Source organism: Anas platyrhynchos, chromosome 2 (genome assembly GCF_047663525.1).
Source record: "Anas platyrhynchos isolate ZD024472 breed Pekin duck chromosome 2, IASCAAS_PekinDuck_T2T, whole genome shotgun sequence".
Classification (NCBI taxonomy): Eukaryota; Metazoa; Chordata; class Aves; order Anseriformes; family Anatidae; genus Anas; species Anas platyrhynchos.
The window spans coordinates 147,337,020-147,364,572 of record NC_092588.1 but is presented as its reverse complement, the minus strand read 5'-3'; the positions used below and the strand labels follow the sequence as shown (position 1 = coordinate 147,364,572).

The window sequence follows — 27,553 nt, the reverse complement described above, 5'->3', positions numbered from 1 at the left end:
TTGAGTTTGGTTTTTTTGTAATGTTTTTGTGGTTTTGTATAGTCCAATATAATTTGCACCTCTATGTCTTCCTAAATACTTTGTTAAATTGTCAGAATGTGAGATCTGTGATCACTGATAATCATTATCACAGAAATAAAAAAAAAATACTCATAATGTAGCACTTGGCATGCAAAAAAAAAAAAATCAAATTACTTTGTTCCTTTGCTTGCCCCAAACCAACTTCACTATTGATGACAGCAGTAGCTGTGACCTCCCTCTCTGCACAGGACAAGACTACACAGATTCTACAAAATAGGAACATCTCATAAGGAAACTAATGACCTCCTTTGTCCCATGGTTTTGAACAGCACAGGTATTTCAGTAACTTTATTCGTCATTTTATTTTTTGCAAACAATATGTTGCAATTTGATGTCACCTCAAATGGAAGTATTTTTCAAACTAATGCTTCTGATACTAAGCACTTAAACACGTCCTCTTACTTTTTCCAATATATACATAAAGCAGATTTCAAAACATCACTATTTTCTGTAAGGAAGAAAAACAAAAAACTATATTCAACTGATATAACACACTATAATAGTATTTCTATCTTGGGCACTTTTCAAGAAAAAAAAAGCAGAAATGTTGATGGAATATTTCTGTAAAACCCAACAAACTGTTTAATCACTTTTGATGCAACAGTTACATCTGAAATTTGCCTTAAGTTTCATAAACATATTAAAAATCAAACAAAATAAACCATAACTACCACCAAGTTCTTAAGGTAGGAAAATGTGGACTAAAAACATTTTTATGAATTCCTTGGGTTTTCCGTTTCACAAAACCCCAACATCCCAGAAAGCACGTTAAGAAATGCCCTTTCATAGGCCATTGCCTCTCTCTAACCAAACGGCCCCTTTTTGTTTTAGCTGGAACTCACCTGATGTTGTCACTATTTAATAGATACTTCTTAATGCGTGGTAGTTTGCGTAGTACTGGTTTAATATCAGGCATTTCTGCTATTCTCTTCATCAACTTCACCTGTGCAGGAAGGCAGAAAGACTACAGATGAAGCCACTTAGAAAGAACCAGCAAAAATTTAGCACTCTAATTCCAAAGTGGAGGATTTGGGCCTCACTAAAAGACGACATTAATTTTTCACCTGATCCATCCCACTAAACATTTCTTGCAGTTCTCCAGAAGGTGTAAGGTTTTTGCTGGCTCTAATAGAGGCATACAAATGCCCACAATCTGGAATCCCATTTGACAGTTCCTGGGCAGTCTTCTTAACCAGCACTCTGAAGTGTTCTTCCTCCTCAAATCGCGGGCTGAAAAAGAGTAGAAGGAGTTCTCTACATCTCAGGAGAAACCGCGCCAATGTGTTTTCACAATGCTGACTCATTCGTTCATTATCCCAAGTTCAACAAAGAGCTTTTAGACCACCATTTTTCCAATTAATCCACTACATAGTCATACAAAGGATGACATGCTTAGATTTGCTGTCTGGACGTGGTCCTGAGCAACCTGCTCTAGGTGGCCCTGCTTAATCAGGGGGGTTAGAACAGATGGTCTCCAGAGGTCCCTTCCAACATAAGCTAGTCTGTGAATCTGTAATTTAGAAAGTAGAAGCCACTCAAACATACAGTCATGAAAGCAAATCTCACAGTAGAATCTCTAAGAAGTTGAGAATGGCTGGGGAAGGAGAGGTAAATAAAAAGAAAACCCCAAACACACAAGGGAGAAAAAAAGGAAACCCAATGTACAGTACTTGTTAAATATTTCACTCCATAAATTCATCATGTCTGGCAGGTTTCTGTCCAAGCACAGAGATGAAAAGAGCACACCCTGAAGGAAAAAAAGAAACACATACAGGAAAAAAAACTTCAGCAATGGAACAAGTAATGCACAAGAACTTTTTAATTGAAGTGATGCAGTGGTACCAACCAATGTTTCACAACATAAAACGACTTTAATACAGGCTGTGCTACTAAAATCATGAAATATGACTGATCTTCACACAAAACAAGCCTGTCAATTACTCTTTTTCAAGAGTAAGCAGCAGTTCAGAAACAGACTTTATTTTTCCACAAAGTACAGGTAAAACTATTCTGGGGATGAATCTTTCTGCAAAGGATCCCCCCCTAACTCAACTTCACAATCCATAGGGAGCAAGCTACAGGAAATAGACCCTAGCAAGTCTGAAAAATCTTAAGAGACGTTGCTAAAACTTTTATGCCCAATACTAAGATCTGACAATACTGAAAACATTCAGGATTGTGACATACACACATTGACAGCAATCTCTATGTGCAATACTATGCCTTTCTCTCCTCTGCGCTTTGTTTCCAAAGTTTTTTGCAGCATTCAGAAACATGTTGACAAAAGCTAGTGAAACACTATCTTAAAAGAGATAACTGCAAACACTTCCCTTAACACAAAATATTGATACTGTAATTGTCAACTGTATATTTTACACAAAAAGGTACAAGCCCTTTTATACACTGCTTTCAATGCACATTAGCTGACCCTCTACTGGATGCCGTGATTGACCCTTAACTACAGAGCTGTTATTGTAATTTAACATCATGATGTTTATGATTAATTTACCTGTTCATACACATCCAGGTGTGAATCATCTGGAATGATATGTGGGCTGACAGACATCCCACCTGTTTTAAGCTCTATTTTCTGGGCCTGTTCCCTGTAATCAAGGGCTCCACAACCCATCCTGTGAAAAATAATCAGAGATTTACTTCTATTTTCATTAAATGGCAAAACCACAACTCATATACCAAATGCAAAGGATACTGCTTAGGCCAATACAAATTTAGCAAGTAAGTAATTTGGGGCATTATCAAACAAACATAATACTTTGCAATTTATATTAAAAAATAAGAAGTAATACAACAAACTCTTTAGCTAAAACCCACTGCTATTTCAAAATGGCGTAGTAAGTGTGCTTTATGTACAGACTTCACAACACCCCAACACTGTTCACCCAACATCCATGCTGAACTAGAGTAGCAACATCACATAAGCCGGTATCACCACCAAAAACAAAAAACAGATTCCTTCTGGTCCATGTCACTTCATCTACCCTGTGCCACTCTTGCTCCTATGATACGGTCAGTGTTTCTGTGACCACTGTGACGCTACACCCCCCCAAAAAGTGAAAACTTCAATTTCTCCTGGGCTATTTTTCATTTAGATCAAGTTTCCAATCTATCTGGGGAATGCTTGTGTTGACACTAGGGAACAAGGCAAAGCAGAGACTAAAGGAAAAGGGCAAAGTAGATGGCAACTCAGTGGAGAGAGGAAAGAACCATTGTTTCAGCAGCACACCAACTTACCAGCACCTCCTTCCTAAAAGGACAACTACTTCAATTATTAAAAGAAGTATTATTTCAGTAAGTTGTATTACATCTTACTGCTTTAGCTTCTAGCAAAGTAAACCTCTCACTTTGTAATGACATTGCAGAACAGCGGCACATATGGTTTGAGCTCCTCAGGAAGAGTGTTCAAGCTGGAAACAGCTCTAAAATATACCACACCATTGGTTGGCTGAGCACAGTACTGGACAGGAACTTCATCAGCTAGGGATCAAAAAACAAGAAAAGAACAACCAACAGTTTCCTTCTGAAAAACAAAAGCATTTCTTGTCAGAGTTACTTTCTGTAACTTCAGAGCCACTTATTTAAACTTCAAAAATTGCACTGTATGATGGACTGAAGGATTGTTGGTTTTGTTTGTTTGTTTCTGCCCATGGTAAAGTAAAGGATATCTGGACAATTTAATGAGAATTCTGTTGACAGAGTATGCATTTTAGAGGTAATATTCAAATAATGGAATGGTAATTTGTTTCTGAACAGCTCAAGTAGTTTTTCCTCCCATATTTTCACCTTCATCACTTCAAAAGTTGAGGAAAAACAGTTCCTGAACTGTACATTCTATTCTAACTTTGGGTAATAATGGGTACTGGGAATACACATTAGGATTTTCACAAAATAGGTCATTTCAGCATCAGAATTATGCAGCACTTGACACTTGCTGCTAATTTTAGCAGAAAATTATCTGTTAAAAATATAATGTAGAGCAATATTACCTGCAAGATTTTGACAGAACCATAACAAAATTGAGATCTAAAATTTCTTGTTTCCTATCAACTCACAGGACAGCCTTGGCAAAACTAGAGCAGACTGTCAATGATGTTATGATGGATGACCATTTTTTTCTTCATGGCTCCTACACACCATATTCTGTAAAAATAGGGAGGGAGGGAAAGCAGACACTACCAAAGGCTTGATGCACACATTGCCAGGAGAGCTGCACCCTGTAACAAGCTGAAGTCTCGGAAAGCAAGGGGATTGCTCAAGAGTAATTGAGCATACCACCTAGTGACTTTTCTAACTGCAGGGCAGGGCAGGCAAGGCAATGAGAAAGCAGAAGGCAGGGAGCTTGCATCAGGAGTGTTACTGCCAAACTCCTACTGAAGAGCAGGCAGCTGAACTGCAGCTGGAAACAGCCCCACATCACCCCTCAGAGGTGATGGCAAGAATTTTCTGCAGATCACTGCAAACTGTGTACTGCCCAGGTGGTGGACTAGATGAAAAGGAGATGGACTAGATGAAAAGCTATGGGCAGTAAAGTGGGATTCACTTTCAGATTTTATTTTATTTTTTTATTAATCTCACTCAAAGGATTCTAGGTACTCTGTGTTTAAAACTTTACTCCAGTATAGCTCTGAAACCTAATAAAAAAGACAGCCTTAGAGTCTGGAAGCTTGGCTTTGGCAAGCTAACACTGACAACAAAGCCAGGAGCTAGGTTGTCAGGGCTCACAGTGTTATCACAGTTTGTTTTGGATATCATATTTAGCTCAACTTTGACAAACTAGCAAAAACAAACAATTCAGGCCAAAATGACTGACTTTTCCTTCTCCACAAACTACTCCTGTTTAGTGTTTGTTTACAGCTTAGCAGGTACACACATTTCTTAAAGAGCAAAGAAGAGGAACAACTTGGCAAGTAGCCAGATAACAATACAAATGTTCTTTTCAGGACAAAATATACCAACCTGTGAGTGTTGTCTCCAGCACAGTGAATGGGATTTTGGGTTCAATGTCAGACACTTTTAGAGCTGGGAGACAAGAGGTATCCTGAGGTTTACTTTGAAGATCAATTAATTCCAAACCTAATAAAGAAAGCAGAATACTGGTGTTTGTAACTTTTACCTTCTAGTGAAAATGCTGTCAAAACCTACTGAGATGATGCAGATCAGAAAAACGTAAGAGTTTGAAGTTCAGCATTTTATATCAACTCTTCTTTCAAACACTGTATTGAAAAATTCTGAATATTATCATATATCAGCGAACAGAACAGTGTACCTTTGTAAATCCTCTTTCCAGCCCCTCCATCTCCTTTTGCATCCTGTTTACATGTAATTAAAACCCTAAAGAAGTGATATTTGCCAGCCTGCCCTGTTGTCCAGCTCTGTAGACACCACCCAGGCAACAGAGACCTTGCAGTAAAAATCTAACCGACTAAAAATCTTAAGTTCTCAGTCTGTACACCAATGCACCTAAGTTGTGTTTTCACAACTTTCATCCTCTTTCAGATACTAGCTGGCTGCCTGTAAGTAGCCTCAAACTTACCTTTGTAAGAAGGAGACCTCTTCTGAAAGAAGTTTGCTCCCTTATTCCCCCTCCCAGTAACACTGCTTCTAAACATTAACTCCACCTTTCTTCTACACAATCTCTGTGACTAGAACATAGTTTTTACAAAATGACGTAACTGTTCCATATTTCCAAGTTTAAGTTATTCCTCAGAGGAAGTCAAAAGCTATTGCTATAGTTATCTCTTTACATGGAAAAGAGTACAGTTACAAAATGTAAATCTTATAGGAGCATGGAACAAACATCATACACTCAAAAATAAAGAGCTTTAAGATAAATCACGGCATACATCTTGTACTTAGTGCAGCTAACATACGAAAGAACCAGGTTAATATTTTTAAATAATTTCCTTTCTTCTGTCCTACTGGAGACTTTGATCATTCTGTTTTCTGAGTGTTAGAACTAATGGAGTATAACCATAATATAATTTAGAATGACCAGTAAACTGTATAGCCTCATAACACATACACACAAGCTTCCAACCTCCACCACCAACGAAAAAATACCATCCTTTTCAGAACAAATGCTGGGTTATGCCTGATATATCTAAGAATTTCAGGCATTTTACAGAACATTAAAAAAAAAAAAAAGGTTGTGTTCTTAAACAGTTACCCAAACAAAAAGATGAAAAAGCATGTTAACCTTTTTCAAAGATTTGCTTTTTTTCTTCTTCAGAAAGAGCATTGACCTTCTTTTTCAGTTTTTCTGCTTCCAGTTTTGCTTGTTTATCATAGTAGTCTTCTTCTGGACTCATTGACAGAGTCAATCTATGTGGATTATCCTGCAGAAATGTATCCCAAAACAAAGCATTATTAATTCTGAGGGCTACTTTCACCTGTTTTGCCTCAGATTATTGCTTCATCAGAAGTAGAAAAGATACGCATCATTTGGTTTATGTATTATCAAAAGTATCACAAATAGGCAATTTAAACTTCTCAATTAATGAACAGCAGTCTGCTGCTAGGGTGGGGAAGAGAGACAGTTTACCACATGAACAAGCATGAACAACCTTCTGTGAAATTTCAGTGTGGAGTCAGATTCCCTTAACAACACACAGTACTTACTAGTTTAATTAAATCAAGGTTAAACAACTGCATATAAGGCTACAGAGCAGTATGCCAGAAGTTATATCTGGAGAATGTTCTAAGATTGGGAATCTAGTTAAATACAGCAGGGTTTCATTAAACACCTCATTCAACCTGCCCAAGCTTGAGTGCACAGAAATCCCATATGATGTAAAAGGGGCATGCCTTATCCTGCTCAGAAATGGTTTACATCAGTCTTGCTGCTAGAGAACTCCATGCATTATGCAAGTATTAGAACTGTTGGTGAATTTCTTTTTGTTTATATTGTATTGTGGAATTTTAATCACAAAATTACTCAATCACCTTCCATTTTAGAGAATAATGGGAGGCTATTCAAGAGACAGTGACCTCAAAAATGTCCATTTAAAAGTAGGAGTCAAATAGCAACATCTGTCATAGAGATTCACTGCCAATAATTTGGGACAATGTAATCGGATTCTCTGTTTTATGAGCTTATCTCCCCTGTGCTTATATGGAAATACTAAGGAAACATGACTGACTACAAAGTTAGAGAGTGAAATGCAAAAATCAACTAAGCACAGTTGAATGGATAGGATGAACAGCATCTCTTTTGCTCACAGCGTTCCTGCTTTATTAATCTCCAGGCACAGCGTGTAATATAAAGTACATAATCTTTGGATATCAGAACACCCAACTATCCTCATTACTTCCTGAGGAGTCGTGCTTTTGTCTTAGGCCCCTCAGCAGAACTGCATAGTAAAGGGCATTCTTAAAAATACCATGCCCATATTTCTTAATACAAAAGCCAAAAGCTTAATAGCTTCCTACTACTTCTAGACACTAATTATGCCTTTAGGAAATCAGATTTCAACTGATGCCACCATGTCCTGTTGCCTTTGAGTATATGCAAACCACCATTCACTCACTAGTAAATCAGGTTGGCAGTTCCATATAATAGATGTGTCCTTCAAAACAACCCAAAGAATTTAAGCAAAACAAAACAAAACCACCAACAAAAACAACAGAAGACACTTTTGCACTGCTATCGCTGGATTTTTTTTTGTTCTGCCATTAGCTAATGCAAGGATTCAGAAGTATCCAATGTCATAATACCTTTACCGTCCTTAAATCTAAAAGCACTCTACTCTAGTAGAACATATAGATAGGAAAACAAGAAAATAGAGCAAAAAGAAATTAGTGCTGGCAGCAAAATTCACACAGCAGTCGGTGAACATTACTAGGTCCACACTGCTGTCCACATCTTAGTTTCTCATTAGGAAAGACTCATGTGTCTTTCTATAACATCAGGCATCACAGTATTTTAAACATTAAAACATTAGTATTTTCTCAGTGTTCTAATGTGTGTGTTTCCAAACGTCCAATGGCCAATTTTTCCAGTTTTAAAAAGTTTTCACTTCAACTATTTAAAATGAACATGCTTTATTCAAAAGTGCTGCTGTTCATCTACATCTAAAAATAGACAGTATGAACAACTCAGATCCCTTCAAATTAATTTTAAATACAAAATCGTGATTCAAAAATCAATACTGCAGATATTTTCCTGCAAGTTTTCCTACCTTAAAATACTTTTTAACTTTTTCTTGAAGAAATGTGGGATTTTCTCTGAGGCACTGCCTGAACCGAGAGACTTTATCTGCAATCTTCAGAAGCTCCACTGGATCCCCATCCTGATTCCAGCAGGAAGCTATATACTGAAGGGCAAGGGTAATTAAGTAAGCAGGACAGTTCATATATATTTCTGTAACTGGCAGCATCTGTGTTCCAAAACCACCTTATCTACTATCGACATATAGATGATAAGTAATAGCTATTGCATACTTCTAATAGATTGAGGAGGGGGATGCTGCTGAAGTGTTTGTTCAAACTAAAGGACTATGTCATCATCACCTGTCCCTCTGTCCCCTCCACTCCCTCCTCCAATTTTACCATACCAAACTACTTTCAACCCCCCCCCACCCCCCCCGTTTCCTCTTTTTGCATAGGTGTGTATGTCTGTATTCTGGAAATTTATTGGAATATTCTTTCCTCTCTCAGATTCAAAGTAAATTCACTTTCAGCCAGGGAAAGAAGGAAAAGGGGAACAGGAGGTGTATGCAAAACAGTATATAAATAACAGTTTCCTCATTTACCTTATCAGTCAGATGAAACTATCTGTTCACTAGCAGTATTCCCCGGGGCTCAATTCTAGGGCTGATTCTGTGTAATATTTTTATCAATGATTTGGACACAGGAGTTAAGATGCATCCTTAGCAGCTTTGCAAGTTGATGCTAAACTGGAAGGTGCTGTTAACTTTCTGGAGGGCTGAGAGCCTCACAGAGGAATCTAGACAGACTGGAGCATTGGGCAATAAGCAATGACATGAAATTCAAGAAGGGCAAATGCCAGGTGCTGCACCTGTGACGGAGAAATGGTGGACAAAGTACAGATGGGGAGAGGAGTGGCTAGAGAAAGTGGCTCAGCAGAAAGGGACCTGGGGGTGCTGGCTGACAGCAGACTCACCTTGAGCCAGCAATGTGCCCTGGCAGCCAAGAAGGCAAATCATGTTTGGGGTGCATAAAACCCTGAATAGCTAACTGCTCAAAAGAGGGGATTCTTCTGCTATATTCAGCTTTGGTGCAGCCTCACCTTAAATATTGTGGACAGTTCTGGTCTCCACAATATAAAAATGATATTAAGATATTTGAATGCGTCCAGAGGAGGGCAACAAAGCTGGTAAAAAGGGTGGAACACATTCTGTTTGGAGAGCTCTGAGGACACTTGGTTTGTCTAGCTTGGAGAAAAGGAGGCTAAGAGGAGAATTCATTGCTCTTTACAACTTTTCAAGGAAGGAAAATGAAGAGGGAAGTGCTGATCTCTTCTACCTGGAAACCTGAGTCTCCATAAGCTTTTCTTGTGGAACCTATCTAAAAGGACAAAAGAGTATCAGGAGACTGATTGTTTTTAACAGTTGCACAGATAAAAAGTAAGCAAGCCAGAACAGGCCACCATCCAAGAACGCAATTTCTACTGTTTTGATCAATTTAGAAACAAATGGAAACCTCCAGGCTTACTGAATTCTCCTCTTGATGTTTTAAATAAATAAATCACAGAGAAGAAGGTCCTTCTAATGGTAGGGCTAGCAATTATATTAAATTATAGTGGCACAACCCTAAATTCCAAAGAAAAATACAGTCGTTTGATTTGATTTCTATAAAAATACATGGGCAACTGGCCAAAACATACCAAGAGCCAGCATGACATTCCTCTCTTACAGAAGTAATCAGTCCTACTGCAATCAAAGCTACTATTCAGCCAAAGACAACAGGCTAACTGCCTGATTAAGTCCTACAGAGTAGAGTCTAGCAATGGTTAGAAGACTACTGAAAATAATGGAGAGATGTATAAGAGATGACAAAGAGAAAAAAAGCCATAAAATGAAAAGTTTTAGGTATTAAGAGCCTACAAAATGACCCCATATTTTATTAATGTGTAGAATGCAAATTCCACGCCTATGTCTGAAACAAACAAAAATAAACCACGCACAACATACACAAGCACACACACACAGACTTACTGATGTCAGGGCAAGTCCAAAACTTGTAGACTGATGTTTCAGCTGGATTTCAATTTTGTGCAGTAGAGCTTCAATCCTGTCTTCCTCAAATCCTTTCCTTTGGGAAGGGGTAAAGAGAAAAGGAAATCATATCCATTAGTACTAATCACTCTAAGTAAAATTATGAAAATGAATTATAACATCAATAAAGGAAGCATTACAACATGATGACCTCCATACTGAATTAAAATCGATATGAAATAATCTTATCATGCTGTGTCATTTAGTAAAACAGCACTAATATCATTAAACTCCTGAAGGTTATGCTGATGAATATGCTACAACAGAGGAAGTAGCAGATAAAAATTTTAAGAATATTGAGCAATATAACTTTCTTCAGTGCATTTAGTACTGAAGAAAGTTTTTTTTTTTAAACGTACCTACAATTTTAAGGTATATTAATATGTGTGCCTGTATTATTATATATACATTAATATATTATTATATTACTATAAATATCTAATTGTAAAAGACTGTATGAGAGAACTAACAGTATTCTTATAAATTTAATATTACTCACGCAATAACTTCATCAACTGTTTCAGCAATAATCTGTTTCACAGTATCAATGTCTGTCTCAGCAATACCCTGTAGACCCACACTGAAATAGGCTTCTCTTGTTGAGCTATTAAACCTGGAACAAAATATTAAACTCAGTTACAAGTACTAGAACTTCAGCATTAAACTTTATAGCAAAGGTAGAAGGGGAAACACACTCATTCATCATTTTCGCATAAAAAGAGGACTTTAAAAGCCAGACAGAATAATAATTACCAAAGAGACAAGAAACTGAACTTTAAAGCGCTTTTTGTTCAATTTAAGTAGTAGTAGCACACTGTTAGGAAAACATATGGCATATTACATTAGAGAAAGACAAACAGCTACAGAAGAAAAGCTCTATTCTTTTCTGTTCATCTTCCAGTTCATCAGTAAGTACTTTCAGGTAATAAAGTCTCTTTTGTTAAGCAAAAATTGTAGCTGCCTTTAAAGCCAAACACATATATTCTACTTAAGCAAGTTAGTGAAACAGAACTTTTAAATTAGTACATTTAAAGCATTATTTGCAGAGCAAATGGTGAAGGTGAAGTGTTCTGTGTTTGCTGCAATCATTTTCAATACTACCAAACAACAACAACAAAATGTTGTAGCCCTGTCAGACATAGTTAACAATAAGAACTCCACTATAGAGAGACAAACTGATACTTGCAGAAATATGCAGCATGTAGCTGTTCAGACCAAGGACAACAAACAAAAAGCAATAGGTGTTCAATGCTAAGCATTCACTATTCCACATCTAAAAACTACAGAAGAGTTCAATGACAGACTCAGATATCAAATTAAGGATCTGTGGACTCAAAATTTGTCTTTATATTGATTCATCTGCAGAGTTATCAATGCATATTAGACAATTCACTACATAAATCAACACCAAATTAGTATAGTTAGCCCAAAAAAGGCTTAACTGAGGAACTATAAAACAACTGAATCACTACTTCACTGGTTGAAAACAGATATAATGCCCTGTGGTATTAAGATGTGTACATAGCATTGGAATTCATGACACAGGTCTTGTAGCATTCCCAATAGAGACAATTTCAAGCCATGTAGAGTACCCCAAGGCATTACAAACATACTAGATTAGTAGGTTTAGGTTTCCCACTCAAACATCTGAGACAGCAGAGACAAAGCATGATTTTTGTCATCCTCAATTTTAAAATTAGTCAGATGAATCACGCCCTGAAAGTGATTCTTTCTTTCTGCCGACACTGAAGTCCAACTATAATGAGCAACCGAGCCTACAGTTAGGTTAAGAGAATCCGCCCATCTAGTTTGCCGTGGAGAGCTAGCTCAGAAGACTGTTTGCAAAAGCTGCAGTTTGAACAAATAAATACTGGCAGACATATCCTTTCATATTCTGGCAATGGCAAATTAATATCACCTAATTGTACAGAAGCACATTTATGCCAAACCTACCTACTACTAAATCACAGGATTAAAGCAAAAGAGCAAATGTAACAGTACACAGTAAGAGCAAGAACTAATTTTAACAGTTTTCTGAGTAATACTAAACGCACAAGATCAAAACACTACAAGCAACTAGCACACTGAAAGCATAGCGTGTTCTTATCCATGCATTTTTCTTGCTGATAAACATTAAACAAAGCTGTACTACTGTTATCACTAACACAGCTTCCACTGAATTATTTTGACAAGCCAAAAATTACACTTGATAGTAGTTCATCAGGAAAAACCTTTAAGATTCTTCTGGTGTGGCCTACGTTGCCTGCATGAGAGATGACTTTTCCCAACTTGATATTCATTTGTAACTCTTCTAATACTGCTTATAGGGATGAAATGAAACTTGTAACACTTACCCAACATCAGGAGAAAAATCTGTACCAACACCAGACTCGATTAAAGCTTTGTAAAAAGGAGAATTTGGTCCATCAACCAACAGTGAAGACAACAGGCTTAGTGTGAAAGTTTCAAAGGTGTCTGTAATACTGAAGAAAAATTATTAGTTCTTAAAAAACATCAAGCTCGAAATACGTCACACCAAACACCGAGTTAATTTCTGAATAATTACTTCTACTAAAAAATACAGGGGAGGCAAGGGAAAAATAACTGCCTCCTATGAACACCAGACCAAAATTCAGGAATCCAAGAGAGTTCCGGGTTTATGTTGAGTTATGTGTTCATAAACTTGAATTACTCATCATAACAAGCAGTAAAGCTCTGCAAGTTCAATTAGGCTATGAGGATGGATGAAGTTAGAATTTGGGTCATACGAAAAAGCTTGCACATTGAAGGCAGTTCAAAGACAAGAAGCCAGTGTTCCCAAAGCCTAATCCACTGAATAGTTTTGTAATATAATGGCTGATTATCCTCAGCTCTACCTGCTAAAGAAAAGGACAAGACATGTTTTACCTGGTACTTAAATTTTCACTTACTAAAGTAGGTTTTGTATTAACCCACAGTATTATTTAACTTGAAGGTGGCATTTGCAAAGAGGGATGGGGGCACAGTTATGTACACCTGCACCTTCCTGAAAGTTCTAAAACACGTTTTTGATTGAAAATTTTATTTTCATAGACTTACTCTGTCAACAAGTAGCTGACACTGACAGTCGTCTGCTTGGAAGGATCGGCAGCAAATGAGTCTAAGCCACATGTTACACGGTGTTCTCGCTGTAAAGTATAATAAGTACATATGATGCAGACTAAACTTGTATCAGACTTACAAATAAAAAAATGACTGTATCTTCATAGCATCTTCTTTCCAAAGATTTAAAATAATTTCACAGATTCTCATAGATAAATACATAAACGCGTGATATTTACTCAGTATATCTTGAAAAACTAAGAGTGGTATTTCCACTTTTTACAAGTGCAGAAATAGAGAAGAGGATTAAGAAAATCCGGCCATAGTTAACACTCTAAGCTTGATTTCAAAGAAAAGCTTAAGCTCCTGCACAAGCCAGTGAGGAAATGAATATAAATAAATAAAGTGGAAAAGTTATTTTAACAGCAATGTTTGGAATCTTAGGTAAAATTTGCTGGGTACATTTGCTGACAATATAAGTATCAATATATTTTTTTAATACCTAGCTCCAGATGCTTTAAATTGATAAATGCTTGTTCTCCAAATGCCAAGTACATTTGAATACTGAAAACAAACAACTGTATGCAGTTATTACTGAAATTGAAAAGTATACAATGATGTTTTTTTTTTTTTTTTTTTTTTAAACACACGAACACACTTTTAAACAAACAAAATAACCCCAGCAGGTTGGGTTCAGTTATACTCAGTTTCTGCAACTCCAAGATTGGACATGCACTTCTTTAAAAAGTATTCTTTATTTGTTTTAAATACTCACAGGCTTTTCCCAGAGTTTCTGTTTTGGGATGTCAGTCTTCGATTCAATTCTTTCAAATTTTACCAATGCTTCCTCATGAATTTGTTTCAAATGTTGCTCCAGTGGAAAATTACCATAAGTGAAGAATCTGCATTTGAAATGGAAGTTTGATATTAAACATCAGATTTTACAGGAACTCTGTAGGAACAGCTTTTATACATATTTATTTATTCATGGTGTTTTTTTTTTCTTCTGAATTTCATGTAACTTCCAGTGATTCAGTTACATCTAGAAGACAACATGCTTTGTAAGGTCTGTAGTTCTAAGACCCACCACATTTTGCCACATACATAAAACCCACAGATCTGCTGGTAAAATTTCACAACGCTTTTCAGCTTCTGTTTTATTCTTTGGCGTCCACAAGACAAGAATTCAGTTAGTTGCAGCAATATACAAAATCTGTAACAAAAAAATACTAGTAATTGAAACCAGAATCCGAACGCTCTAATGTTTCAGAAGACAAGATTCTTATGGTCCTCACACAATGTATAAAATACTATAATATGTTTCTCAATTTATCCATAAAACAGGGCTGGATTCTGCAGGTCACTGCTGAAGTACAGTGTCGTACCTACGAGAAGCACTGCTAACTTCCATTGGATTAAATATGAGCATGGGGTATATCTCAGGTAAATTAATTAATTAATTACTTGATTAAAATCTAAACTCAGGTACAAATGAATACTTGAGATGATGAGAAAATAAAGGATGATAAATTCACGATCACGTCATAAGCTGATGCTCCATAAATGATCAGACTAAACTAAATCTCTGGCTCAGCAGAGATTTACCACAAAATTAGTACAGAAGAAAGAATACTATAGATTTCCCTCCACATTAACCTCATATTTCAAGTAAGTTGACTTTTAGCTTAATGACCTCATCAGTACCAACAGAATTAGTGTAACTCAAATGGATATCTGTTATTTAGAGCCCAATACAGTAATGTGATTCAGGAGCAAATAAAGAGCCATGCATTTGTAATGTCTTTTAACTTTTAATCTGGGTTGATTTGAAGGGGATTAGGAACCCCTAGACTCATCTGTGCTGCTTGTACGGTAACTTTCCACCATTACTTCCAAATACTTACCATTTTGTATTTTTGTATTTGTTCAATTTTCCCCCAAACCACAGAAGTTCATGGTAAATTATCTGTAAATAAAAACTTTCAAACAAATCCTCATAACCCAGCAGGCAAAAGGAGTCTAGAAAACACCCATCAGCCACCTATCTTCAGAAGTCCCTACTTCCAATTCACCTTTTACTTTTCTTCCTAAAGCAAATTCCTTGCTTTGAAGCTGGAGGGTACAGGTTATATTGCTGACAACGAGTACAGAAATACTGCTCCCTCACAGAGATAAAAATACAGTGTTAAGTCACTATATAACCTAGTAAATTAGTCACAAATTTCAGATACCTGGAGTTGCTTGGATGATAATGTGTGGCATGGAACTGTTTGAGCTGCTCCCATGTAAGATCAGGAATACTTAACGGATCCCCACCAGATACTACACCATAAGTGTGATCAGGAAGGAGTTTATTTTGCAGGTGCTGTGCAAATATCCTCTCATTATCTGTCTTAAGAGGAAAACACCACATTTTAGTACAAGTCATCAAAATATTTTAAAAATAAAAGGTGCTCAATAAGACCTCAGTCCTAACTTACACAAGAACTCCCTACATAAGCATTTTGTTATGCAGTATTTTGATACCCATGTACTTTCATAAAACTAGCTATGTTATGTCAACTTAAAAGAAAAATTCTACAATAACACCCATTAACAAGGTTCTCTTCTATAAGCAAACAAGCTTTCAATGGGCTACCTTCAAGAATAAACAAGTAACAGTTTTGTCTTTACTAAGACTTAAGATTCATAAAGGAAGAACAGAAATCTCTGGTGCAATAAAGCTGTTGATAACCTGTAATTGAAGCTGTGTAGAAAATCTAAAGAAAAAAAAAATGCACAAAACTTACAAATGCCCCTTTCATTTCATTAAAAACAACTCCTTTGAAGACTAAAGGTGTCTGAGGATCAGTTGGGTTCTCGTGTTCTAACCTCCAGCCTTCTTGCCTGAAAAACATTAATACGGGAAATGTTGCTTGAGAGTTCAAGAGGTTTTTGTTTTTTTGGTCTTAAAATCTTTTTTAGATCTAAAGTTTGCATACATCTCCACAACTTACCAGAAATCTAGTTGTCGCAAACATGGGAAAAAAGCTGCATCCAAGTACACTGACAGGAGATTCTGGAAATCCTTGGGATTTTGTGTTGAAAATGGATAGAGTGTGTAATCACTAGCTGTGTACAAATAAAGGTAAAAGAACAGAACTTCAACAACTGAGATGCATTTTACTCTCATTTATATTTAATCACTCATCAATATAAATAACGGGAAGAGAAGAAATTTACTAATTGACATATGAAGTAATTATTTGTAAAGAAAACTTTGTGCTGGCCAAACATACAAAAATTTAAATGTCTTACAGTATACTATAAAAATCCAGCTCTACTGGGCCTTTGTAACTGCCAAACAAACAAGATTTACTTTGTTGCCTTGCCTTGTTAGTTTCTTAATCCCTCACTCAAAATTTTGAGTCTCTCATTCACACTTAATAATGGCTCTCCAAAGGGAAAATAAAGAGAGCCAACAGAAAGTTCTGCTGCAGTAAAACCATATTCATTTTAAACAGTATTATTTACTTCAAGCTCACCTGTGAATGCATTCATGAAAGTGGACAACGATCTGTTTAACATTTTAAAGAATGGATCTCTGCAAGGATACTTTTGAGAACCACATAACACAGTGTGCTCAAGGATATGCGGGACCCCAGTGCTGTCCATTGGAGTGGTTCGGAACTGTATACTGTAAGACAGACAGCACAGAGATGAACACATTTATTTGCGATGAGAAGTGCACCCACCTCCCATCTGCAGCTTAGATTTATGGAAATATTATCACTGTCTAGTAATTAACCTGATTTACAGTGGGATGCAGAGTTAGAGAGCTTTTATGAAAGACTGAGTTGAGTGCTCAGCCATCTCTGCTAGAAGGGGTAACACTTCTGCACTTCTATTTCTGTAAGTAGTGCAAAATATTTCAGCACGTAACTAAGCACTAGAGCCAGAAGTGGCTCAGCAGACAACCTGTGCAACTAAAGTAATTCATAAACCTACAACAGTAGCCAATATTAACAGTTAGATTTACATCCTACTGGGAAATACAGTCTTTCCCCCCTACTACTCAGTTTAGTAGCTGAAAAAAAGTTGTTGTTGTTTTTTTTTTTTTTTTCTCTCTCTCTTTTGTATTGGGTTTATGCATCAAGGGTTTGGTAGCAGCGGAGGCTTCTGTGAGAAGAGTCCAGCAGCTGCCCCATGTCAGATCAGAGCCAGCTCCAAAGGGACCTGCTGCTGGCCAGAGCCAAGCCATGGGTGATGTTGGTTGGGTCTCTGTGAGAGCAGATTGAAGGGAAAAAAGAATTGCTGTGTTAACAGCAGCTGGGAGAGGGGAGTGAGAAGCAGCCCTGCAGCCCCCAAAGTCAGTGCAGAAGCAGGGCAGGAGGTGCTCCAGGTACACAGCACAAGTTCCCCTGTGGCCTGTGGAGAGGCCCCTGGTGGAGCAGGCTGTCCCCCTGCAGCCCATGGGTCCCACATGGAGCAGATGTCCACACTGCAGCCCCCCCATGGGTGGAGGAGCCCCCGGTGGAGCAGGTGGATGTGGCCTGGAGGAGGCTGCGGCCCATGGAGAGCCCCTGCAGGAGCAGGCCGCGGGCCGGAGCTGCAGCCCGTGGAGAGGAGCCCACGCAGGATCAGGAGGTCTGGGGGGAGCTGCCGCCTGTGGGTGACCTGTGCTGGAGCAGTTTGCTCCTGGGGGATGGACCCCGTGGGACAGAGCTGTGTGGGAGCAGTTCTTGAAGAGCTGCTACTTGTGGGCAGCCCCTGCAGGCTCAGTTTGGGAAGGATGGCATCCCATGGGAGGGACGCTTCGTGGAGCAGGGACAGAGAGGGACCAGGAGGGAGAGACTGTGAAGGAGCACTGACTGCAGCCCCCATTTCCCATTCCCCTGCATGGCTGAGGGGGAGGACATAGAACAGGGCGGATGGGCATAAAAAGGTGTTTTTACTTTGCTTTTAGTTTCTCACTGTTCTATATTGCTAGTGATAGGCAGTAAGTTACATCCATCTCCCTATGCTAAGTCTGTTTTGCCCAAGACAGTAATCGGTGAGTGATCTCTCTGCCCTTATCTCAACCCTTGAGCTCTTTCCATTGTATTGTCTCCTCCTTTTTCTTTGAGGAGGGAGATTGAGAGAGTGGTTGTGGTAGAGTTCATTGCACAGATGGAAAACTGATCTAATCGCTATTGCTAAAACTTGGTGGGACAACTGAAGCACACAATCAATGGCTATGAACTATTCAAAAGCATCAGGCAGAAAAGGAGATGTATGGGGGTTGCCCTTTATGAAAAAAAAAAAAAAATTGAATGCATGGAACTGCCTTTGAAAAACAGCAATGAAAAACAGGTTGTCAGCTTATGGGTGAAAAATCAGAGGCCAAACCAACAAAGGAAACTTCATGGCTGGTGTTTATTACAGGCCATCTGATCAAGGGGGGGATGCTGATGAAGCACTCTTACTTAAAGTACAGGAAGCATCCTGCTCTTAGGATCCTGCTGAGGGACTTCAATCAACCTGGTATCTGGAAAAGCACCACAGCAAGCTGTAAGCAGCTCAGGAAATTCTTGGAGTGCACTGAAGATAACTTCTTAATCCAGGTGACAGACAGCATGACCACAGGGCAACATTATTTGACCCACTGCTTACCAACACAGGTGAACTAATTGGACAGGTCAAGAACGGTGACAGCCTGGGCTACAGTGATTACATCTGGTGGAATTTACGATCTTGAGGGATATGGGCTAGTCCAGTAAACACAAGACCCTGAATTTTAGGAGAGCAAGTTCTCAATTGTTTAAGGAATTAATGGATGGGACTACCTGGGAAAACTTCCTCAGGGATAAAAAGAGCAGAAAAAAATGGCAGCTCCTAAAGGCACTCTTTCTTGGAGTGCAAGAGCTCTCAGTTTCCATGTGTTGGAAATCAGGAAGGGAAGGCAGAAAACCTGCATGGCTGAGGAAGGACCTCCCAATCAAACTGAAGATAGAAATGCATAGGCAGTGGAAGCAGGAACACATACCCTGGGAATAATATAGTGATACTGGTCAGGAACGTAGGGGTTAAATAAAGAAAGCTAAAGCACAACTGGAGCTGAATTTGGCAAGGAACGTGAAGAATACAAGCCCACTGATCAGAACAAGACTAAAGAAAATGCACCTCACTGATAAGACAGGAGAATTAGTGGCAACTGATATAGAGAAGGTTAAGGTACTCAATTTTTTTTTTGCCTGTTTTCAAGGGCAAGCACTCTTCCCACACCTCTCATGTTCCCACACCTCAAGGCAGGAAATCGTAAGAGAAGATCAAGTTCAGAGGAACCTGAACATCCATGACTCCAAAGGACATGATAAGAAACATCCCAGTGTCCTGAAGGAAACTGGCAGACCATTGTTAAGCCACTCTCCACCATATTTGGAAAGTCAGAGCAAACAGGCAAAGTCCATCACACTTCAAGAAAGGGAAGTATCATACCCATTTTTAAAGAGAAATAAGGAAAAATATTACTCTTTAAAAAAATAGTAATAAGGAACTATCCGGGAGCTACCGACCAGTCAATCTCACCTCAGTGCTTGGTAAAACCATAAAAGAGATCCTCCCAGAAGTTACGTGGAATCAGACAGAAAAGAAGAAGGTGATTAGAGACAGCCAACTAAGGCTGTCTCTAATTATGGCTTCACCAAGGACCACCTGTGCCCAACTAATCTGGTAGACTGACTGTACCAGCAGACATGGGAATCTTGTCTAATTGCTGCCTTCCAATACATACAAGGAGGTTCTGATGGAGACAGATTCTTTCCATAGGTACACACAAGAGAAGGCCAAGTAATGACGTTCATAAATAAAAACAAAGAAGGTTCCAACTTGGTATTGAAGAAAAAAAAATAATTCACATATGGTCAGTCAAACACTGATAAGAAGTTACCCACAGAGGTTTTAGAATCTCTGCTTTTGGAAGTTTTCAAGGCCTACCTGAATAAATTTCAGAAGAACTTCATTTGAGTTAAATGCTGACCCTGTTTTGAGCAGCATATTTAACAACAGCTCTCAAAACATTTGTTCCAATATGAATAATTCTAAGGAAGTTCCACAAAGTAAGTACTATCTCTGTTATTACAGAAAAATCCAGTTACAAAGTTGAATTACAGTTTATAAACCACAGATTGATGCTGAGATGGAACATGCTATACATACACTAATGTTTTACCTGAATAGATTATTGGAGTCCTCTCGAGCCACATGTAAATATTTGGCTCCTGTACTGTCATGACTAAGCTTGACTGCAGTCAGGAACAACTCAGGAACAGCTGTCACCTGTATTAGAAGAAAACATCTACATTAGAGTGTGTCTGCCATAAGATCAAATAAATTAAGAATAATATAGCAATGATCAGTTTGTTGATCCTGTACATAATGACACCATATACAGTATTACATAAGGTCTTTGTTTCTGTGTTTTATGGAAAAAAAACAAACAACTGTATATAAATAAAAACAAATAAACTATACTAAAATCAGAGAACTATACCCTTCCAGTATAGATATTAAGACAAAAAAAATCTGATAGTAAATTAAAAGAGAAGGCATATCAAGTATCAGTGGATAGGGCAGCAAAAGAAAAACCAAGGAATCAAGGAACTCAATTCTACTACTAATTCTGTTGCTACCAATAACTGTTTGCAGATTACCTTAGTTCTCTGCTTCTGCTTTTTTTCTTTAAAAGAAGTAAAAAGAAATTCCACATATTATTGCTATTGCAAGTTGTTAACAAAGCAATCAAAAGCAACTCTGGGAATAAAATTTACTTTAATGTCTTCTATGAAACAACACATGGTGAAGCATCAATTATCTGCCCATACTTTTAGAAGACCACACAACATTTAACGTTTGTGACAGACACACATACTCCCACAGCGCATCATTTACTCTATGACAACAAAGTCCCTACAGGATCATGTGTTAATGATATCCAGAGAACTTAGTTGCAGATGGATAAATATAAGAAACTAATGTATCAGTTTTTAAAGACTAACCAAAGCCTCTATGTAAATATTTGCACTGTGTGCAGGCATTTGGCCTCGTTCTGACACTTCCCCACCAAGAGAAAACGCAAAGAAAAGGCAATGCCTACCTGCCGTACAGTGAAGCCATGGATTTGCTCTCCTACCCTGTACTGCAGCGCTCTTTCGTTGGCAGAAACGCTCTTCCACCTCCACGACTTCTGATTCAGAGACCTGAAACAACACTTCTCGTTAAAGCAAACACGGTCTGATGGCAGCGCCGCACCAGGGAGCGAGGCCTTTTCCCGTGCTGGGTGAGGGCAGCGGAGGGCAAGCCGCTGAAAACGCGACCGCAGCCGGAGCCTCCCTGCCTCCCTCCCGCTCCCCCCAGCCCCTTCCCCACCCTCACCGGCCGCGGCTCAGCAGCCCCCCGGCCGCCCGGTAGCGGCTCCACATGGCTCGGCAGGACGGGACCCGAGAGGGGAGCGGAGGACAGGCCGGGGACGGGGCTCGCAGCCGGAGCAGCGCAGGCGCCGCGGCCCCGCGGCCTGCATTGGCGGCGGGAGGCTCCGCCCGCAGCCCCGGCCCGCCCCGGGGGAGCCCCGTGAGGCGACCCGGGGGGGGCCTTGGCGGCGGTGGCACCGCGGGTGGAAGGTCCTGGACTGTGGTGGTGGTGGTGGAACACGGCCCGAAAACGTTTGACTTTGGGGAGAGGCAGGAGAGACTTTGGGGGTAGGGGATAAGGGGGGAGGATATGACAAGAAATAAAAAAAATAAAACCGACTCTGTGTAATGTCTCTGCACGTTTGGGGAGTTCTCAGGAAAATCAAACGTTGTGTTGGCTGTAAAGGGAATATTTGAGAAAAGCTTGTTTGCTTTTTCAAATTGAAACAAACAAGCAAACAAACAACAACAACAACAACGACATCGTTATATGTCTTTCAAGGGCTCTGCAGGTGTCCCTGCCCATGGATATCAAATGTGAATTTCATATTCCACCAATTTGAGAGGGAAAAACAAACAAAAAAATAAATAAAACAAACAAACAAAAAACAAGGGGGAAACAAAACCAGGGCTGAATCCTGCATTTGTATTTGTGTATGCAGAGTCATTATCTCCTGCACAAGACCTTTCATACAGGAATGGTACACCTTAGATAAAGAGGCTAGCAGAAATGTACTCCAGTCTGTGTGGTAACAGGGGCCTCTGAAGATTCAGCAGACACCACTGTACCCACTAGTAAAGTGCTGGTATGTTGGAAGTCTGTGCTTAGGTTTCTATTCCTTCCATTTTGCACATTATTACGGTTTGTAGGTCATAGCTTCATAATGGATTCCATATCTCACTTCCATGAGGTTTCAAAGAAGGACAGGATCTGCAAAGTTCGACCACCAAGTTACCAAGCCCTCCTTCCTAAACGTAAGTCTGGTTAGCCATTTAGACATCAGAAGCCTGATTCTGAAAGCAGAGAGTACGTGGGATTTTAAATAAATTCAGTATGAGCAATGGATGCTTGGCACATTCCAAGCTGCTTGTCTTCACATCTTTGCTTCAATGTAGACTGAAAAATAAAATAAAATAAAATAAAATAAAATAAAATAAAATAAAATAAAATAAAATGTAGGAATTTAAAGCATCCAGGGAATTTTTGTATCTATCATCTCTGACCTTTTCCTCCCCTTTGCTGTCTGCCTCCCGCTGCTGCCTGTGCTCAGTCTCACTGCAGGTTTCAGCATCACTGCATGATTCTCACTGCCCTTCACTTTCTCTGCCCCTGCTGCTGGTTGTGCTGCCCTAATGCACACCGTCCATCTCCCTTCTAGCGATGTGGCTTCTGGTCCTTCATTTCCTGTTTTTCTCTTTTGTGTTTTCCATATCATTTTCCCATTTAATTAATTTTTAAATTAAATAACACAGCCAATAACTTGCTCTAGGTAAAGTTTAGATGCTGTGCATTAACCTATATAACCTATCATCTATCTTAATTACATTTTTTTTTTTCTCATTCATTTTTAAGCCTAGTGGAAAGATTCAGTAAAACTTGTAAAGCTTAGGAACTCTGTACTAGTGAGTGTAATTTGTTCACTGCCTATTTTCTTTATACCTGATTTCCTCTCATTTAACCTATTGCATTTCTATTTTTCTTTCCTGTGTCCTTTTGTCCTCTGTATGTTTTTTTCAGATTAAACTAAAGGCACACCAGTTTGGCGGGAGCTGCTTTCAGTATACACGTTTATAGTGATTAACACCATGAAGAACAAGTACCGGTGAGAACTTATAGTTAGAAAAAAAAATAAGTTGCATTAATGTTTATTATAAAGGTCAGCTTTTTTTTTTTTTTTTTTTTTTTTTTTTGTCTTTTATTTAGTTGTTTATTTATTTTCCTGTTGACTATTCAGTTCCCTAGTTTTACTAACACTTTCCTAATTTGGCAATGAGTGAGTGTCTCTTTTTACAGATTTATTGTCATCATTATTGAGTTTGCTTCATTGTTTGTAAGATTCATCTTAATGGAGAATCAAGCTGACATTCTGCTGCAGACATTTATTTATTTTTAGTTGATGTTTATATTGCAAGGATGATTTACTGGCTGTCTGTTTTTGTATCACTGACTAGCATTTGACAAGCAACCTTTCACAAACTTAACCAGTCTGATTGGGCAGAGTTTCAAAATCTATCAAATGTCACTCCTAAACTTAAATTTAATCACAAAATGGAGGACTTTCATACTACCTCTTAGACAACTTTAAAATATTTTTCTTTCTCCCGCTATTGTCTATGATGTATTTTGCACATCAGAACTTTTCTTCTGGGAAATGGAACAGAAAGTGATGTGTGTTTTGTTTCTATTATTATTATTTTGTCCTTTTTTTTTTTTTTCTTCTTCTTCTTACTGTGTAGATTATTGATGCATTGGTAATATAATAGTAGAACACTATATTATTTGTGAATGTACAGGCACACACACACATATGTATGTATTAATTTCTTAAACATGACTTTTGCATCTTAAGAATTCTCAATTAAGAAAAATCTCACTGCTATGTAAAAGTATAACAGATATAAAATCATCTCAGTTGGTTCATCTTGACAAATCACTTAAAACCGTTTGAATTACCATGATCAGATTTTGCTTTCACTTATTTAATGTAAAATCTAACTAACTGCAATTACATCAGTTTTTAATTGGTGAAAGTAAGGTGACAATTTCATCTTCAATGTTTGAGTACAGGGATACCTTTACTTGGTGCTATTTTCCCTCAAAAGATTTTGTTTTCAATCATTTACAAGTTTACCTAAATTACATAGTTGAGTTAAAGATTCCTGTGCCTGTACTAGCTATTTATTTCAAAAGATTAAACTAAAACTATTCAAGAATTAAAATACTAGTTTGGGTTTAACTAAGAAATCTCACTCTATTTTCTGGGGCAGAGTTGGGTCCTGAAAGGGACCAAATACACCTTGGTCCTTGAGAGTGTTTTTTCTTAGCTTTTTGGCCAATAAGACCCAAATTTTACCAAGTTAAAATGTCTGAAAAACACCTAGAGTAGGTGCTTGTTGCAACTGGATAACTGTATTTTTATGGTGTCCTGTACCAAGCATGCTTGGATCTCAAAATTTCTGCCTGCACAGAACAGACTGCATTTTCACATTTCTTCCAGAGTTTTCCCAGGGCTAAAGTTAATAAAAATTATTTCCCTTGTGACTGCCTGTTGTGGTTTAACCCAGCAGGCAGCTGAACACCACACAGTGAGCTGCTTGCTCACTCCCCCACAATGGGATGAGGGAGAGAATCGAAAAAGGTAAAAGTGTGAGAACTCGCAGATTGAGAGAGAGGAGGACAGTTTAATAAGAAAGAAAGAAAGAAAAAAAAAAAAAAAAAAAGCACACAAAGAAAAGAAAAACAGCAGCCATGCCCTGGCCAGTTCCCCCTCAGTTTTTACTGCTGAGCATGACATCTGATGGTACAGAATAGCCCTTTGGTCAGTCTGGGTCAGTTGTCCTGGCTGTGTCCCCTCCCAGCTCCTGGCACACCCCCAGCCTGCTTGCTGGCAGGTCACTGTGAGAAGCTGAAAAGTCCTAGACTGAGTTGTTTAGCAACATTGGTGTGTTATCCACACTATTTCCATCCTAAATCCAAAACACAGTGCAATACCAGCTTCCATTGAGAGAATTAACTCTGTCCCAACCAAACCCAGGAGACTGCTTCACACTCCCAGGGAAGAGACATGATTTTCTGTATAGCCCTCTACTGTATAAGAAACATAAAACTCCCTATAAAGGTCAGGGAAAAAAAATAAAATAAAATAAAATTTAGAAATTTAAAGGGGATATAGTTTGTATTCAGAAATTTTGCTTTGCCAGTGGAAAGAATAATGAGAAGACTGTCTGTCAACCCTTGTCTGAAGGCCATGAATAAAGACTCTGTGAAGGGAATTCATGACAATTGCGAGGCATCCACTGAGCTGAAAAGAATAAACTTCAGCATCCCAAATACCCTTGTTCCCTTCACACACCACCCATCATGTTTCTGTGTTTCTGAGAAAGGATCTAGTGAGTATAGTTCTTTGAGAGGATGTTAGCATGACTGCAATTTCAACTTTATCTTGAACATCACTGTACCCTTTGCTCGTGTATCAATTTCATTTCCAAAACTATTCATATTCATATTTTTGAAAGTATTCTCTTCAATAAAAAATAAAATAATAGAAAAATTAGCTAGCCAAGGTTTCTGCACTACAGGTCTCATCCAATATTCAGCAAGTCACTAAAATTGGTATTTTACAAAGCTGGTTTGCCAGGCCTCAGCATGCCTCCTAATTTGCTCTGCCTGTGTTTCCCTCTAGACAAAATTGTAGTAAAAGACAGAGGAGACAGAAACTGATGTTTGTGCTGCTGCCCTTGTTTTTCTTCTTCTTTTTCTTCAGAAATGCCTGTTTAGCCTGAAGCTAAGGCTTGGGGGTACGCAAAGAGTGCCTGCCTGTTAGCAGGAAGCCTGTCAGAGTCAGGTGGAAGGTTATTAAATGTGTACATGGTAGAGTGAAGAAAGTGTGTTCACCACAAAGACTTTACAGTAGGAAAGGGAATAAAAACCACAGGTAATGTTCAGTGTGATTTTTTTTTACGCTTTCTCTTAAAGACATCCTACAAGGTAGAAATACACCCTGCATTGGGCTATGGGACCCTGTGCAGGATTAATGCTGGACCCTTCTTTTTATCACACAATTAGATTTGAAGATACTTCCCTTTGCTGCAGTGCTAGGAATAGATTTTGTCTCCAACCAGTTATATGAGAGAAGGAAAGAGGAAAATCTTGTGTCTTGCTAAAATCCTGGTTTAATGTAGCATAACACAAGTGCTTCTTGTGTTTTAGTATTACCTTAACCAAACCAGAATACCTGGTGACAGTCAAGATGAACACCTTACTTAACAGTTTACACTTTGATTGGTTTCATTATCCTCCTTCACATCTTTTTCTTTATTAAATCTTTATTAGAAGATTTAAATATTAGAATTGCTTGCCCTGCTAACCAATACTGTGACGGTAAAGAATTCAGGTAGAGGAAGGAGAGAGAAAGGTAGAGGGAAGGTAGGGGTTAGGTGAAGGTTGACAAAAAAATTCTTGGTTCTTTAACAAAAAAATGTCTTGGTTCTTATGCGTGCACAAAAGTGAAAGAAGCTAGTGTCACATCAATATTATTTGTAGGAAAAAGGATATTGCAAAGGATTATCATTAAGTGAAAGACTTTGTTATAGAAAATCACAAATACAGGAATGGAAAGGAAATACATTTCAGTGTCTCTGAAGGTAAGGAGAACTTCATACACATCTTGTTGTGTGCTGCCTTCAAATTGCAATTTAATGCTATATCCGAATTCTGTATGAGGAAGTTGTTAACAATGACAGCTGAAGGAGAATCAATCTCAGCGTTAACAAAGAAAAACAATGAATTATGAAGTGGCAGAGTTTTATTCCATTTAATATGGCTTAAAAATTTATAACCTACAGAACTTCTTTCTAAGGGCAATTCTGTTTGGAAGGATCTTCCTTTTCTGGTTGCTTATAATACCCAGAAATATTCAGCTACATCACTTACATAGTTTTATCAGTCTTTTCATTCATCCTTTACAAACATTTTAGAATAAATTCACTTTA

General features: G+C 38.3%; 1 protein-coding gene across 2 annotated transcripts in view; it reads right to left on the bottom strand.

Annotated features, from left to right (window-relative positions):
• Nucleotides 1-21,971, bottom strand: part of PITRM1 (pitrilysin metallopeptidase 1) — a 30,247-nt gene extending 8,276 nt beyond the window's left edge. Inside the window, exons 1-20 of one of the 2 annotated variants that reach the window (XM_027450470.3) lie at nt 21,807-21,971; nt 21,529-21,631; nt 20,605-20,711; nt 16,940-17,091; nt 16,412-16,526; nt 16,205-16,301; nt 15,647-15,807; nt 14,191-14,317; nt 13,413-13,501; nt 12,689-12,817; nt 10,834-10,947; nt 10,275-10,371; nt 8,277-8,411; nt 6,296-6,434; nt 5,056-5,172; nt 3,444-3,576; nt 2,591-2,711; nt 1,752-1,828; nt 1,146-1,311; nt 924-1,024 (exon numbers count right to left, since the gene is read on the bottom strand). In XM_027450470.3, the coding sequence (XP_027306271.1) occupies nt 924-1,024; nt 1,146-1,311; nt 1,752-1,828; nt 2,591-2,711; nt 3,444-3,576; nt 5,056-5,172; nt 6,296-6,434; nt 8,277-8,411; nt 10,275-10,371; nt 10,834-10,947; nt 12,689-12,817; nt 13,413-13,501; nt 14,191-14,317; nt 15,647-15,807; nt 16,205-16,301; nt 16,412-16,526; nt 16,940-17,091; nt 20,605-20,711; nt 21,529-21,631; nt 21,807-21,853 (2,327 nt within the window). In that variant the 5' untranslated portion in view covers nt 21,854-21,971. Of the gene's footprint in view, nt 1-923; nt 1,025-1,145; nt 1,312-1,751; nt 1,829-2,590; nt 2,712-3,443; nt 3,577-5,055; nt 5,173-6,295; nt 6,435-8,276; nt 8,412-10,274; nt 10,372-10,833; nt 10,948-12,688; nt 12,818-13,412; nt 13,502-14,190; nt 14,318-15,646; nt 15,808-16,204; nt 16,302-16,411; nt 16,527-16,939; nt 17,092-20,604; nt 20,712-21,528; nt 21,632-21,806 lie in introns of those variants that run through there. The other variant, XM_038173850.2, reaches the window with a different exon arrangement.
• Nucleotides 21,972-27,553: the final 5,582 nt, after the last annotated feature.